The sequence below is a fragment of the Ranitomeya imitator genome, chromosome 2 (assembly GCF_032444005.1).
Source record: "Ranitomeya imitator isolate aRanImi1 chromosome 2, aRanImi1.pri, whole genome shotgun sequence".
NCBI classification, from domain to species: Eukaryota; Metazoa; Chordata; class Amphibia; order Anura; family Dendrobatidae; genus Ranitomeya; species Ranitomeya imitator.
The window spans coordinates 757,713,638-757,730,969 of NC_091283.1; the positions used below are offsets into that span (position 1 = coordinate 757,713,638).

Sequence of the window (17,332 nt, forward strand, 5' to 3'; positions counted from 1 at the left end):
CGCTCATAGGTTGATAACGTAATGATTGGAACAAATGGAAATGTAAAAAATGTAAAAATTGTGCCTTCACCTTCAGAGGTGTTGTGTAAAGGAACGACACCTTTCTAGGTAGACAAATAGCCAATTGCTGCTGCCAGTCCTGGAGAGGTCGTGAGTCAGCCTATTCCGCAAATAAAAATGATGCTGGATTTCACGGGAGTGCACCTGGCATAAAGCAATCTCAGAATACAGGTGATAAGTCTTTACTCAGATGTAGAATAATGCATTTCTGGATCGAAATGAACCTTTAGTCAGGTAAAGTACATATGGCAGGGCTGCGGAGTCGGTAAGCCAAACCTCCCACTCAGACTCCTCAATTTCCCCGACTCCAACCCTACCGCACTGGTCACTACTGAGCATGTACATGAAGTGCAGCACAAGTTCATCTCCACTAAAAGCCGAGGTCCTTAGATCAGGAACAGAACAGACATTGATAGGACATTTCATTACTTTCCCATATTCTTCTGAAAACATTTACAGCACATCCTGCACTGAACTACTGAACCCAATGTTTTATATATTTTAGGAGTCGGAGACTGTCCATTTTTTACTGACTCCGCCAAAATGGACTTCCGACTCAATGACTCCTTCTCCGCAGCCCTGACATATGTATAGTGCTGTACTATACCCGACAAGTGTTCAGTCCGGTCCAGAAACACAATTTTCCACATCTGAACAAAGACTCTTTGCCACTCCTGTATTCTGAGATTCCTTGATGACAGCTGCACTGCCGCAATATCCAGCACCATTTTTACTTCTATGCAAAGATGCAAAAATGGTTGAATAGAATATTAAAAAGAGGGTTTTTCTTAAAATGTAAGCAGCTGTGTTAACACTAACTAATACATTCTAGTCCTGGTAACACTTAAAAACACCAAAAATGCAAGGATGCAGGACACTTGACTTGAACATAAAAAAATCAGGTTATAGCTACAGGTGTTGGAAGTATTGCACATGGAGAAAATGGTAACAGGTAAGGTGGCCTTACATAGGACTTCCTTTCCTTTACAAATTAGATAATACATCAGCAGAACACCTTCATGGACATCCAATGTTTGCTAATGAGAGCCTAATGAGATTGAAAGTATGGCTACTGCAAAGTACTGGTGTTTAAGAAGGAGACTGCAAGAGAGGTTTCGCCTATTTTTTCTTTTTTTGATCAGAAATTATGTGAAAGTTGAGTAATTCAGCTACTTTCACTTGGTTCTGGTGTTGTGGCCATTGTTCCTGTGGTGTTGTGCCTGTGGGATGGCGCGACCAAGAGCCAGGAGAACTTTCTCTTGCAGCATGGATGTTGTGGGGCATCAAGTCGCTCCCCTTACAGGTGCGCCATTGCTTCAGCGGTGGTTGGCACATGATGTCGCACCTTTAAGGTCAGGGTCTCACTAAGAAGTTTGCTGTGACGTGGTAGTGAGCTTCATACAGTCTGATCAGAATGCTACACTAAGAACTTTGTGTTCAGTTTTGTTCATTTTCGCTTTGCCGCAATAGATACGATTTTTGGATGTGCGACACATGCCTTTTTCTACAGCTATGGTATGTATGAACATTACTAAACCAACAGCACAGATATTTGCAAAATGAATCCAGCCATATAAATTACAAAGCTGTATTATCCCAACATACCCAAACACTGCCCAGCCAAGTATACGTCTGTCATTTTTGGCTAGGGCTTGTCTCCTGTAGGAACAAAGGTTTGAGAATGTGGAAATCCAATATGTACGATTCTTTTCTGCCTGGACATATGCCATTAGACGACTTCCAGTAAGATCCATGCACATATTAAATTGTGGTCAATTCTCTTACTAAAATCCTCTAGTTCTATTGGTCTTCATCTAATGAACACTGCCAGCTCCAGGATATGTTCACATCAACTAATACCTGCTGTTTGATTACGCAGACTTCCATAGGTTTCATGTTAGACTTCACAGTACTGTTTCAAGAGAAGTCAAAGAGAAGCCAGTAGAGCTGGCCAAAGGGGAAAATCACTTGTTTCTAAATGACAAGACTCTGAATCTGGACTAGGCACCAGCATAACCCGAGTCTTGTTATTTAGAAAAGAGCGATGAACCTTTCTAAGAAGGGAAAACTGTTCATCATTCAACATACCCAGTACTAACTTCAAAATTCACATACTTTTATCAAGAGAAGCTCCTGCCATGTGGTAGAAGCTCAGGGCTGTGTCCACATCATTAATGTTCTTCAGGAAGGTAAAGAAGTTTTCCACTTCCTCAAATTCCAGGCCCTAGAAAACAAATATGTTGTTTAGGCTACATCTTTTACCCTATGTAACTCATATGGTTATTTTCCTTAACACTTATAACAAGCACCATTACAAAGACATATGCTTCAATTCAACAAAACCATCAAGTTTCACAGCAGTCTTGATGATGGGGTTTGTTGGGAGTCAGATGTACCTGATTCAATAAGAAGCGAACACTTATTAATGAATTAAGGTACCGTTACACTAAACGACGCTGCAGCGATATAGACAACGAGCCGATCGCTGCAGCGTCGCTGTTTATGTCGCTAGGAGACGTCAAACACGGGCAACAGCTGAGCGATGCAGGAGCAATCCAGTGACGTACTTATTGTTCTCACTGGTTGTTAGCTCCATGAAAAAACATTGCAGGCATCATTGCTTTTGCTGTCAAACATGAAGAAATCTGGCCGACCTGACGACCAAATAAAGTTCCGGACTTCTAGCTACGACCAGCGATGTCACAGCGGGATCCTGATCGCTGCTGCGTGTCAAACACAACGAGATCGCTATCCAGGACGCTGCAACGTCACGGATCGCTGTCGTTCTCGTTCTTAAGTTGCTCAGTGTGAAAGTACCTTTAGGAGCAGCTGGTGTGGACCTCCGTGTGACTTGCCACAAATTTTAACAACTTTACAAAACAATTAACCGTAAGTCAGAACTCTGGCCTAACTGCTTTAGGGAATCTGCACAAAAGCCTAGTAATACCAACTTACCACAAATATTCTGGCTTTTTTTGGGTCCAGATCTTCAGACGCCTAAAAAAGCTTTAAAATATTATCCCAATAAAGTTTAGTAAAAATATATATACATTATAATATAATAATCCAAAACTACAATTTTGTAACATACTTTGCATTTTAACTGCTCACCATTTTCAAGATACTTGTTTGTTGTCACACTATTATTTATACTCCCAGGCTGCGAGTAGAGAACAGTTCTATTTGTTCCAGGCAGTGATCTGCAAGCAAAACAGCCTGCACTGCAGATGATACATTGTAGCAAATTAGCAAAGATTTGTGCAGCTGCTGATAATGTATTTCACTCTTAATGCATTGCAGAGACTGGATACAATTGCAAACACTACTCAGTTGGGAGGAAGAATACTGTCAAGGTTTGCAATTTTAGAAAATATAACACATATTAGAAGCTGTAGTTTTTATTTATTGATTCAGCCCAATTTTTTTTTTAAATCAAACTTGTATTGAATGCCAAGCAACATAGTTTACAGCAGAATTAATTTACATGTGGTCATACAGTACATATACAGGACTAGTGTCTATATAATCCATTATTATTTATATAGCACCATTGATTCCATAGTGCTGTACATGAGAAGGGGTTACGTCAAAATACAAATATCACTTACAGTACACAAATTACCAAAGGTAGACTGGTACAGAGGGGTGAGTACCCTGCCCTTGCAGGCTTACATTCTACAGGATTATGGTGAAGGAGACAGTAGGTTGGGGGTTGCAGTCGCTCCGATGGTGTTGAGGTGGCTGTGTGGTCATTACAGTCTGTATGCCATCTTGAAGAGGTGGGTTTTCAGATTCTGTCTGAAGGTTACAAATGTGGTGGATAATCTGACATATTGGGGCACAGAATTCCAGAGGATGGGGGATATTTGGGGGAAGTCTTGGAGATGATTGGGTGAGGAGCGAATAAGCATGGAGGAGAGAAGGTGGTCTTGGGAGGACCGGAGATTATGCTAGTGAAGATATTGAGAGATTAGTTTGGAAATGTACGGAGGAGACAGTTTATGGATGGCTTTGTAGGTCAATGTTAGTAGTTTGAACTGGATACATTGGGAAATTGGGAGCCAGTGAAGGGATTTTCAGAGGAGGGAAGCAGGAGTGTAGTGGGAGAGAGATAAATTAGTCGGGCAGCAGAGTTAAGGACGGACTGGAAAAGTGCGAGATTGTTAGCAGGTAGGCCACAGAGGAGGATGTTGCACTAGTCGAGGCAGGAGATGATGAGGGCATGCACAAGAATTTTAGTAGATTGAGGGTTGAGGAAAGGATGGATTCTGGAAATATGTTTGAGCTGGAGGTGACAGGAGTTGGCGAGAGCTTGGATTTGAGGTTTGAAGGACAGGGCAGAGTCATGGTTTACTCCGAGGCAGTGGATTTCCGGGACAGGGTAAAGTGTGTACACATTGAGCTTGAGGAAGTGAGAGAAGATGGAGAATATGGCTGATAAATCTACCTCTCTGGCCCACATGTCACCTGAGTTGCATCTGCATATAGATGGTACTGGAAGCCATAGGACTTTGAGTCGTCCCAACCAAGGGTACAGATGGAGAAGAATATGGGTCTTAGGACACAGCATTGAGGGACACCAACACAGAGAGGGTGGGATGAGAAGGTAATGTGGGAGCGGGAAAAGCTAAATGTGAGGTTGGTAAGATATGAGATCTAGGATAGAGCAAGGTATTTGACGCCAAAGGAAGAGAGGATCTGTAAGAGGAGGCAGTGGTCAACTGTGTTTGAAAGCGGAGGACAGGTCTAGAAAGTATAGAGAATTGTCTGTTAGCTTTGGCTCTAAAGGCCCCTTCACACTAAGCGACGCTGCAGCGATACCGACAACGATCCGGATCGCTGCAGCGTCGCTGTTTGGTCGCTGGAAAGCTGTCACACAGACCGCTCTCCAGCGACCAACGATGCCGGTAACCAGGGTAAATATCGGGTAACTAAGCGCAGGGCCGCACTTAGTAACCCGATGTTTACCCTGGTTACCATGCTAAAAGTAAAAAAAAAACAAACACTAGATACTTACCTACCGCTGTCTGTCCTCCAGCGCTGCGCTCTGCTTCTCTGCTCTCCTCCTGTACTGGCTGTGAGCCGGAAAGCAGAGCGGTGACGTCACCACTCTGCTTTCCGGCTCACAGCCAGTACAGGAGGAGTGCAGAGCACAGCGCTGGAGGACAGACAGCGTTAGGTAAGTATCTAGTGTTTTTTTTTTTTTACTTTTAGCATGGTAACCAGGGTAAACATCGGGTTACTAAGCGCGGCCCTGCGCTTAGTTACCCGATGTTTACCCTGGTTACCAGTGAAGACATCGCTGGATCGGTGTCACACACGCCGATCCAGCGATGTCAGCAGGAGTCCAGCGATGAAATAAAGTTCTGGACTTTATTCAGCGACCAACGATCTCCCAGCAGGGGCCTGATCGTTGGTCGCTGTCACACATAACGATTTCATTAACGATATCGTTGCTACGTCACAAATAGCAACGATATCGTTAACAATATCGTTATGTGTGAAGGTACCTTAAGTAAGTCGTTAGTAATTTTGGTCAAGGCAGTTTCAGTGGAATGGCGGGGCCGGAAGCAATATTGTAAGTTGTCGAAGAGTGAGTTGCATGCAAAGTGAGAGGAAAGTTCAGCGTGGATGTGCTGCTCAAGAAATTTGAAAGCAAATGGGAGCAACGATATGGGGTGATAGCTGGGGATAGTGCTTGGGTCAAGGGATGGCTTTTTGAGGATGGGTGTGATTGTGGCATGTTTGAAAGCAGAGGGGAAGGTACCAGAAGTTAATTATAGGTTGAAGAGATGGGTTAGGGATGGGATAAGTGTGGAGGTGAGATTGGGGAGGAGGTGGGATGGGGTCAAGTGCACAAGTCGTGATGCGTGATTTGGAGAGGAGATGAGTACTCTCTCCAGTGATGTTGGAGAGGGAGGTTATGGGGTAAGGTCATTGGTCTTGTATACAAAGGAGTTGTGAGAGTCGAACAATAAAGACTTCTCTTGTTTGGTCCATCTTATTTTTGAAGTGAATGGCACAGCCCTCGGCAGAGATCATGGAAGTCGGAGGTGGTAGTGGTGGACAGAGGAGTGAGTTAAAAGTGTTGAATAACTGTTTGGGGTTGTAGGATAAGAAAGATATGATGGATGTAAAGTAGGCCTGTTTACCACAGGAGGGTGCTGATTTGAATGCTAATGTTGCTTATTTGAATGCGGTGAAGTCGTCCTGCGAATGCGTTTTCTTCAAACGCTGATCTTCAATTCTGATATTTGCCAAAGCTTTTTTAGTGATGTTATTGTGCCAAGGTTATCTATTGTTTCATCGCCCGCTATGCATGTGAGGAGCGACTGAGTTGATACCCGATGCGAGAGTGGCATTGTAGAAACTAGAGGCAGTGTCTGGGTCATGAGAATATGGATGCCATTGGTAGAATTGAGACAAAGACTGTGTGAGTGTCTAGATGTGTGAGGTTTCTGCGGTGTGCACTAGTTGTTGGACTTTGAGTCGTAGGTGAGGAGGACAGGGATGAAAGCATGCGAAGATGATGGTCAGAGAGTGAGAGGAATGGTTCTAAAGTTAGATAGGGAGCAGAGACGGGTGAAGACCAGGTCTAATGTATAGCCGTCTGTGTGGGTAGCTCAGGAGGACCACTGAATAAGTCCAAAAGATGATGTGAGCGACAGGAGTTTGGAGGCTCCTGACTGGCGGGTGTCAGTAGGGATATTTAAGTCGTCCCATGATGATGGTGGGTATGTCAGCAGAAAGAAATTATTACGGTAATTCAATGACATTCAAATAACCACCATACAGATCTCCCCTTCCCAACTCAGAACTAACATTCACACTCCCCACCCTCTCCCACGTTGTGTATTACAATAAAACCATACCCATAGTAACATCTTGTGACATATATCTTGTGCTGCTTGCAGGTCTAAAAAAATACCCTGTGCAGGTTAATGGCCATTGAGTTTGAAGGCATGAACCCGGCCTGATCAGAGTGGATAACTGAGGCGATGACCAAATTCAACCAGGTGGTCAGGATTTTTGCTAGAATCTTGACATCGGATGTCAGCAATGATATAGGCCAATATGAGTCTGGGAGATCTTTCTCCTTCCCCTCTTTTGGAATCTCTATGATTGTTGCTTCAGTCAGGCTCCCTGACTGGAATGCATTGTTATATCATATCTAGGTATTTTTGCCCCAACAAATCCTCAAACCGCATATAGCGTTCTATTGGCATGTCATCTGACCATGGGACCTTGACAGAGCCTAATTTACATAAAATCAGAAACATCCTCTACTTTTTTTTTTTTGAAAACACAGTTTAACAGTGATTTTTATTTATTTTGTACTTTTATAACCAGGACTGTGGACTCCTGGATTTTATCAGGTTCCGACTCCGACTCCGGCTCCTTCATAAATGGCCACTTCGTAAAAATAAATTTACTGTTGTCAAATATTATCGTGCTTATTCAGTTTCTCACCATCATATAAGTAATCAGACCACTTAGAGACAAAACTATATTTATTAGAATACAATTAGAATATAGCAAATAACTTTTATAAACTTTTCTAAACTCTTGTAAGTAAATATGCAATAAACACTGTTATGCCGTTAATAAGAAATCTATAAATTTGTCCTCAGAAAAAGTATTGCCTCTGTCAGATCCTCCTTCATGGATGCCCTCAAATCTGATCTAATTATTTTGAGAGCAGAGAACAACCTCTCTACACTAACTTGGGTTGGTGGTAAAGCAGTAACCACTCGGGTAACATCTCTGACAATACCTCAAAAAAAACCTAGTGGATGTATAAACCAGGCTACAGAATGTTTTTGTTCAAAAACTGGAAAACTTTATTAGCCATAAATAGAATAAAATATACACACAATAATATAACAGGATGCCTCCAATCCAAAAGCCGGCACTGAAAGTGTTTAGCAGGTATATAGCCAATATTAATTTGAAACAAAATATATAAGGAACATTTCCATTGTAGTCATGTGACTGATATTTTTGTGGCTAGAGGAGTATATCTATGATAGAGTAGGCTGCTGGGGGGAGATTACTATATTCTGGTGCTAATAAGGCTATATGCAAATACTAAAACAAGCCTATTGCATATATAGATGTTGTTTTTTTGTATTTTTGGCCACTATGCCTTATATATATGTGCTCCCAGACTGTGTGCACTTCACCACTACCAGGGTATGAATGAATAAAAATGACAATCACAAAAGTACAACATAATTTTGATAATTAATCAGGGAACCCTATGTACACTGGAATCCAGATACTATTCCCCTAAGTAGTGAAGGAAAAGCACACAAAGCCCCAACAGCAACCTAATCAAATTCCATAGTTACCTCTGAACACTCACAGAGCAGGTAAGGTACCCCTACGCGCGTTTCGATAAGTTTCTTCTTCCCATAGAGGTGGAGCCGCATATTCATTACTGTAATGAGCGGTAACGGTGACCGCTCACTACAGGAAGAAAATGCGGCGCCGGGGAACAGACGTACAGCGACGGCGCCAGGAGCAGGTAAGTATGACGGGGGCAGTGCACGATATTCACCTGCTCCTCGTTCCACTGTCGGCGCAGCTGTGTATTCCGCAGTGACGCTCAGGTCAGAGGGCGCGGTGACGTGATTAGTGCGCGCCGCCCTCTTCCTGAACGTCGGCACAGAGGATGGGAAGACACAGCGGCGGTCAGCGGTGGAACGGGAAAGGTGAGTATACGAAGTTTCGGGGATCTGAGAGGTGAGTGTAATTTTTTTATTTTTTTAATCGCAGCAACAGCATATGGGGCAAATATCTGTATGGAGCATCTTATGTGGCCATGTGCAGCATGATATGGGGGCAAATATCTGTATGGGGCCATGTGCAGCATGATATGGGGGCAAATATCTGTATGGGGCATCTTATGTGGCCATGTGCAGCATGATATGGGGGCAAATATCTGTATGGGGCATCTGTATGGGGCCATGTGCAGCATGATATGGGGGCAAATATCTGTATGGCGCATCTGTATGGGGCCATGTGCAGCATGATATGGGGGCAAATATCTGTATGGGGCATCTTATGTGGCCATGTGCAGCATGATATGGGGGCAAATATCTGTATGGGGCATCTTATGTGACCATGTGCAGCACTATATGGGGGCAAATATCTGTATGGGGCATCTTATGTGACCATGTGCAGCACTATATGGGGGCAAATATCTGTATGGAGCATCTTATGTGGCCATGTCCAGCATTATATGGGGCAGGTATCTGTATGGAGCATCTTATGGGTCCATGTGCAGCATTATATGGGGCAAATATCTGTATGGAGCATCTTATGGGGCCATGTGCAGAGTTATATGGGGCAAATGTCTGTATGGAGCATCTTCTGGGGTCATAATCAACATTTGTGCAGCATTATATGGCGCATATTTTAATATGGAGCATGTTATGGAGCACATAATAAACTGTATGGAGCATTATATGGGGCTCCTGATTCAATATGGATATTCAAAAACACTTAACCTATTGATGTCTCAATTAATTTTACTTTATTTTTGACATTTACCGGTAGCTGCTGCATTTTCCACCCTAGGCTTATACTCGAGTCATTAAGTTTTCCCAGTTTTTGTGGCAAAATTAGGGGGGGTCGGCTTATACTCGAGTATATACGGTACATTAATTATTATACCTGAATCCACCACCTTGTCTCTCAATATATTATATATGGGCTATCAGCAATATTGCCCAATCCCCTTTCTTTTTTCTCATATTATTCATATATTATGACCTATGATTATTTATATATTTTGCCTAAAAGTTTTTTTTATTATTTATGCTATATCCCGTTGTTTCTTTTTTGGTTAGGTATCGAAACACAACTTGTATCTGATTTATCCAGATTTGTACAGAAAACAGGCAAAATAGATGAAAAAAAAAACACTCAAAATAGCTCTCTAAGACAAGATACTCCTCTTAATTTCTCTCAATAAATGTTTTGCAATTGCAGGAGTTTTTTTGTTCATTTAATTTAGTAAAATATTTTTAACTCACTTAACAGGAAAACATTACATTTTTAGAGATGTAACAGATCTAATGGAAAAGAGAAGAATTAGTTGGGTACAACGGCAAAATGAGCAATTGTAATTACACAGTGCTATATAATATGAGGACTGCAATATATTGAGGATAAAAATGTTGATGGGAGGAGGGCTTCTTTAAAATAGACAGGCATTAAGGATTAAAATAAATTTTAGTTTCGGACCAAACATTTAGGCTTCAGACTATTTTCTACTAAATATGGATCAAAAAAGAAACGTCATCTTGTTGAAAAATTCATCTGATAGAAGTCAGAAACTGTCAAAACTATTTTGCAACATTTTAGAAAGTTGCTAGTTACATTTTCAATATGCTGCCCTGTCGTTGTGGGGATATTGGCATCAAATAATTGGTAGATTTCAGTATTCAATGTTTAATCACGTGGATTATCCCCCCATGTCCACTCCCTGGATAAATTAGATCTGTGAAAAGCAGAGTCATGCTGCTCTGGGCAAACAACTGCATCACGTTAATGCAGAGTTTCAGATCATTAAAAGAAGAAAAAAAAATGAATTACTGTGAACATGGAACTAATTATGTTTGTAAATGCTATTTCCTACTTCATGAAACTGCTACAATAGGAGATAAGAAATGTTTGGTTCGGCATGCTATGCTGCAAATTGACTGAGAATGAACTCCAAGAGTTATAGAGCCGCGGTAATGAAATCGTGGAATTCGATGGGTCTTTTAACACCAAGCCTTAAGGAAAACGCAGCAATCTTACATGAAAGCTGCTGGTCATAAATAGTACACAAAACACAAGCATGTCTCACCCCAGGCTGCATGGCACTCCTTAATATTTCTCTATATTTGGGAAGTTGGCAGCTTGAATGGTTGCTAATAGTATTAAAGGGAATCGGTCATCAAATTTTTACCACCTAATCTGTGAGCAGCACAATGTAGAAACATGTAGAAACAGAGACATTCCAGCGATATGTTACTTACAGAGTTGCTTGCTGCAATTTTGATAAATTCACTGTTTTATCAGGAGATTATAACTCGATGACTAGAAGACCTGTTGGCATGTAGTCCTCCATATTCACGATCTTTATATAATCCCACCACCACCACCACGTAATACAGAAAGCGACCAATCAGTGGTGAGAGTGGGGTCAGAACTGCTAGATCTGCAGCACATTAAACAGTGATTTTATCAAACCTGTAGCAAGCAGCCAAGTAAGTGACACATCATTGGAATCAGTGTCTCTGCCCCAACATCATGCAGGTCTCACAGTAGCAAAAACCTAGTGACAGATTCTCTTTAATACAAAGAAAATATCAGATGTGTTAATATAAAATATCATCAATATATTGCTTAATAGTTTATTAAAGGTTTTTTTTCTCCTCTCCTCTTCATAGCACAGACAGGAATGTTAAGTGTCCAAGTGACGGCCACAGTAGGTATGCTTTTTACTTAACTCCCATTGAAGCTAATGGGAGTAATGGAAAAAGTTTAAAGAACAAATTGGAAGCAGCTGGGAAGCAAATACTAGATATAACTTACTGTACATCAAAATAACGTGCAAAACCAAACAAGAAAAAGAAAATATGGGTATGTGATATGAGTACAACAGAATAGACTCAAAGTGCAAAAAACTACAAAAAATTACTACATTAATTCCAAAACTTATATAGCCCCAAACATGTAAAAAAAAAAACCACAATTTTTTTCCCTAAAATTACCTCTTGTGGCCAATATTTTTATGCGGTTATTCCCATCTCAGCCGTTAACATCTAATATGGAAATAACCCTTTTATTAATAATATTATTCTAATTTATTAGACAAGACTCTATAGATTTATTTCATTTTTTATAGGATTTTGGCTTTTTTATGAGCATCCTCTAATAATCCTACACAAATGGTAAAAACGGATTCTGAACTGTAATGTGGAATGTGTGACAGTCTGCACAGGCCCCAGAATCGGATACAGTGCAAACATAAAGCGATTTACAGGAGCCACGCCAATCTCTATAAAGAGAAATATCAGTCCTGCTATAACCCGGCAGCTCCAACTCCACTATTACACACAGTGTAGAAAGTGGGGGCTAAGCTGCTGCGGCACACACCTAGCACTGTACAAAAATCCACCTTATTCTTTTAAATTCAGTTCATCACATACAGAGGAGAGAACTTTAAGTCCCTGTGGTTTTAATGACAATATATTTCCAAATTCTTTAGTGAATTGGAGGCCTATGAAAATGAAATAGGGAATACCATGAAAACCGAAATTCTTTGCCAGTCCTTTGCTCAATATAGCGGTTTCTTATGATCATCCTTGAGGGTATGTGCACACGTCAGGATTTCTGGCAGAAATTTTCCTGACAAAAACCTGACATTTGCGTTTTTTTTTTTTTGCGTTTTTTCCAAATGCATAGAATAGCAGGGAAAACGCGAAAAAAACGCAAAATTAATGAACATGCTGCTTTTTTACCATGTGCACAAAAATTGCAGAATGCATTCTAAATGATAGGATGCATATGTCTGCAGGTTCTAATGCGGTTTTATCGCGAAAAAACGCGGGGAAAAAACGCGAAAAAACCTGAACGTGTGCACATACCCTCAAAGGGTGGTCCAGTAAAAAACAAGGTGCCACCTATCCTCAACCAACTTGTTTGGTGGGGGTCCGACAGCTTTATTCCCTGCTGAGCTGCCGAGCGCTGAGCTCAGCCTTTCCCAGCAGCACTATAGAAAATTAATGGAGTGGCAGTCGGGAGCTTCAGACCCATTACTCCAGTTTGAAACAATAATAAAAGCTCCCTATTGGGCATAACTGCCCCGTTCTGCCGACCGTTGCAGGTTAAAGCAGTCAGACCCCCGCCAGGTATTATCTATATTGTGGATAGGTGATAGTTTGTTTTCACCAGACAACCCCTTTAAGGCTTCATCAAAACCTCATTTGCTCTGCAAGTTCTAGGCGGTTGTCATCCATGCCATACAAAGGTCCAATTTATATATTTAAAACAAAAATAAACACATCACATTTTATATAATTTTCAACTAGATACTTCTGTAAGGAACAGCACACATGATCTGCTACACCACTCCATACAGAAAAATGAAACCGCAACAAATACCATCCAGTGAATTGAAGCATATTGATCTGTTTAATATAGGCGCCAAGAGCATCCCTGGAGCAGAGAGTTGTAATGGAAAAAAAGTCCTACACTTCAGTTTAATATTTATTTAAAGTGGATCTGTCATGCATCATTAAGTAGATTCTTCAACCTAATGAGACTAGTGTACTTACATTGAAAATCCATGTCAAAATCACTGTATTATCCAGATATTAAAAAGAGCATTTTAAGTCAGTCCAGCTTAAATGAAGGAGCTCAGGAGTTCGAGTGTATTCTGTCTCTGCACACCCAGCCTGACTGAAAGCTGCAGCTTATACTGAGCAGTGTGAGATTTCAGCAGCAGGGAGGAGTGACACTGAGGAGTGGAGAAACAGGCTAGGAGGGGCAGAGATTGAGTTTAAACTTTCAAAAATAATTATACGTATAGCCATCCTGACATGGACTTTAAATTACGGTAAGTACATTGTCTCTAAGAGATCTAGTCAGCAACACATGCAGTTTGTATTGTAAAATCCAATGACAGATCTGCTTTAAAGCCATGTTCACGTGGGGAGGACAATCTGCAGATTATCAGTCCAGATATACTGGCAGAAAATCAGCAGCAAAGTGAATGACATAAATTATCTCATCCGCACGCTCTCGAAAAGACCTATCTGTTCAGAATCTGAACTGCGGCGCAGATTTTAACATATGTCTTTCATGTTGGAGTGTTTAAAAAAAAAAACAAGTCAACAACTTCCCCAGAATGGAGTTTCATATATCCTTTTAGTCAGTATTTGCTACAGAGCTCCTACATTGATAAAAGGTGGAGATTCTAGGATCTGTGTGCCCCCACTCGATTGTGGCGAAATAAATCGGTATTCATTACTATAGGCCAGGCGCATATATGGCTCACTGACGATAGTACTCACTTCTCCATCCTTGAATCGTTTTTTCAGCTGCTTTAACATTTGAGTGAGTTTCTTGGACTGCACCCCGCTGTATGCCAGGAGCATGCTGCCAAACTGACGCTCGGTGATGCGACCATTCACTGGATCTTGGCGTTCAAACTAAAACACAAAAACACAAGGACATGATGATGAAGCATGTCATAAAGACAACTGTGAATTTATTACTGTACGTGAAGCAATAAAACCTAACAATCTGAGAAAACCTCACGCGACCACTATAGTCACTAACAAGTGGTTTATGTAAGGGTCTGCCAACAAATTGTCTTCATCCCTGTAAACGGATGACATTATTGTCCTATGTACATAATTTACCACTGGATGGACTGTTGTCCAGTACTTGGCGCCAACATTGTTGAAACGGTGAAAGCCCGAGAGAGAGGAGTACGAGGCTATTTTTTTTATTTTACCCAGGGAAGTATAGCATTTAAGAAAGGGCTGACCAAGTAGTGAACAATGCCCTTAACCTTGTTAGGGTGGTCATACACAGTAAGGCCCTCATACCCATTAGATGAACATCAGCCGATCCTGCAGATGTTGGGGGAGAGAAGGATCGATCAAATCAGATTCTGCACAGCTACCTATTGTGCACCAGCGGCTTTAGTTATCAATCAGTCAAATAATCCTCCAATCGCCCCATACTCATGCATGCCCAGATCATCAAAACAAGCCACCTCCCAAGCCTTTACTCCGTCCACACACCCCAATACACATCACTGTATTGGTCTGTCCCACTAAAATCAAAACGTTGGGTAGACAACCATTTAATATGAACCACCATGGGACCATCCGACCATCTAATATTATGGAGGTCTCGTGACTTCCTCTGACACATAATGAAAGGCAAGGAAAGGGAATAAGGCCAAAGATTCCAATAACGGCTTATTACCTTCTCACTATTCATAACACATGCATCCTTCCCCAAATTAAGCCTGCATAGGTTTATAGGTTGGGAAGATTTCAGGGGTTTGATAAAAGTAATCATGTATTATAGAGACAAAGGCAATATGTGAAGGCAGAATTATAGCAGAATAGACCTACTGAAAAGTCACTAAAATCAATTGTATTTGACCTGTTAGCTGAGGCATGTGAGAAGACGTAGGTACAGGAGATAAGGATAGGAGAAAATTCTTAAAAAGTATTCATGTAAAACGCATAATTCAATCTATAATAGTGTTACACAAAGCCGAGTAATATATCAAAGTCACGCTGGCAGCTCAGCGCTCTGCATCCTGCTGGCACGTAGACTAAATCCCAGATACTAAGACATGTATCACTGTATGGATAGATTATATACTCTCTAAGCAAGCGGCATTTTAATAGCAATGGATGTATTGTGCATAATTATAGAAAGACCTACAATTGTATCCAGAACATAGAAATACAAGCAAAGTATTACAAGCAAAATGACACATCGCTTTAACCTGTTAATCATAACCAAACTACTGTACAGACAGGAATGGATTAAACACTTTAGATATAAGGAGATTATAAAGTCTCCAGGAGATAATTCTGCTTCTTAAGTGGTCGGCAATAAGAACAGAAGCCAATGCAAAACAGCACAAAATATTTCTCACAGGAATCCAAACTAATTGCACAATGCCGCTACCTTGTAATAATGTCTTGCAGGTTTTATTAAGTCCTCTGTCATTTTACAGAATAGAGGATGAACAATAAAACAGAAAACTATTGATGAGTACTACTGCATGACAAGCGAAACAAATTACAAACCAAGCCATCTTGATCTTTCTGGTTAAGACACAAATGGACTTTTAGTCATTTTATGAGCAGACCAAAACCTGGTTCTGTTGACCTGGACACAATTGAGAATATATAACCTGCCTATAAATATATAATGGGGCCTGACCGACTGTCCTGGATAGGGAATAGGGATGGTGGGAATCTATTTGCAGGACCTCGGCCACATCATTGATCTTTGTCCGCTAGATGGAAGCCCCGAGGACCACCTCTTACCTGACGGCATCACTGACACCTCTCGAGTTTGAGCCAGGCTGGTTAACCAAAAGGAGAGCCACAACTGCCGGGAGTTAGGGGGCAGTACTTAGAGCTCCCGTACAACTGCTGGGAGTTAGGGGCAGTTCTCAGGGCACCCGTACAACTGCTGGGAGTTAGGGGGCAGTACTTAGAGCTCCCGTACAACTGCTGGGAGTTAGGGGGCAGTTCTCAGGGCTCCCGTCCGGAGGCCACAGATTACGGATGTGTCTGATGAATCCGGTTGTGCAACACAAATCCTACAGCGTCTGATAGGGAAGAAGTGCAGCCTCCTGACATCCAAGTTTAAATAGTTGCAGCTTATTTATGGGACTATAGGGAGATGTTACTGATCTTCTAAATGTTCTCCTCAGCCTGTTGCTAGAAGTAAAGGGACAAGACAATTTCTTATCAAAATGCAATTCACAGTGTGTCCATTTACTACTGTCTGATAAGGCAGTCAGCCATTAATCCCTGTCCACAGGCTTTCTTATCTATTTCTCAGACACCTATTCTTCTAGAATAAAGACACCAGACTCCCGGGTATACACTTTCACATAAAATGAAGCTTATACAATATAACAAAAAATCCCTAAACTTTACCAATAACACACATCTGTCTGCCGAGCTCCTCTGGGCAAAGACAGGAAAAGAATCTTAAGTTCAATCACGTCCGGCTCGGAGAAGAACATATTGAGAGCAGCAGTGACTCCCACTGAATTATAAGAACGGTTTTAAAGTCTGGACAATGAAGTCGTAAGAATTCAAATACCAGACACATAGCAAACACATACTGGACAGACGGCTTTACAAAAGAGCATCTATAAGATGCTTATGGTACTGTGGTGGCGCCATTTAAAGCCGAATCCTAAATGAACAAGAACGATCAGGTGGTCACTGCTTCAACTCCTTTTGGGATACTATTGCCTTGGCGGTAGGATGCCTCGTTATCCAATGAGGAGGGCCGGAATTAGCATACAACTAGCCATTTTTACCCTATAAATGTCGGTCAAACATATGCTTCCATGAGTGCTTCTGAATGGCAGATGGAGTCAGATCGCAGCACATTTGCTAATTCAATATTAGACTTTTGTAGAAAGGGTATAGAAGGGGTTACTACATGTATCATGATTGCTAATGGACTAAACAAATGGAAAATACAATTTGATGAC

The 17,332-nt window shown here is 41.3% G+C and overlaps 1 protein-coding gene across 1 annotated transcript in view; it reads right to left on the bottom strand.

Moving 5' to 3' along the window:
* The window catches only part of MICU1 (mitochondrial calcium uptake 1), a 263,538-nt gene that overhangs the window by 56,765 nt on the left and 189,441 nt on the right, over window positions 1–17,332 (bottom strand). Inside the window, exons 9-10 of the mRNA XM_069753326.1 lie at window positions 14,133–14,270; window positions 2,176–2,284 (exon numbers count right to left, since the gene is read on the bottom strand). Of these exons, the coding sequence (XP_069609427.1) occupies window positions 2,176–2,284; window positions 14,133–14,270 (247 nt within the window). The remainder of the gene's footprint in view (window positions 1–2,175; window positions 2,285–14,132; window positions 14,271–17,332) is intronic.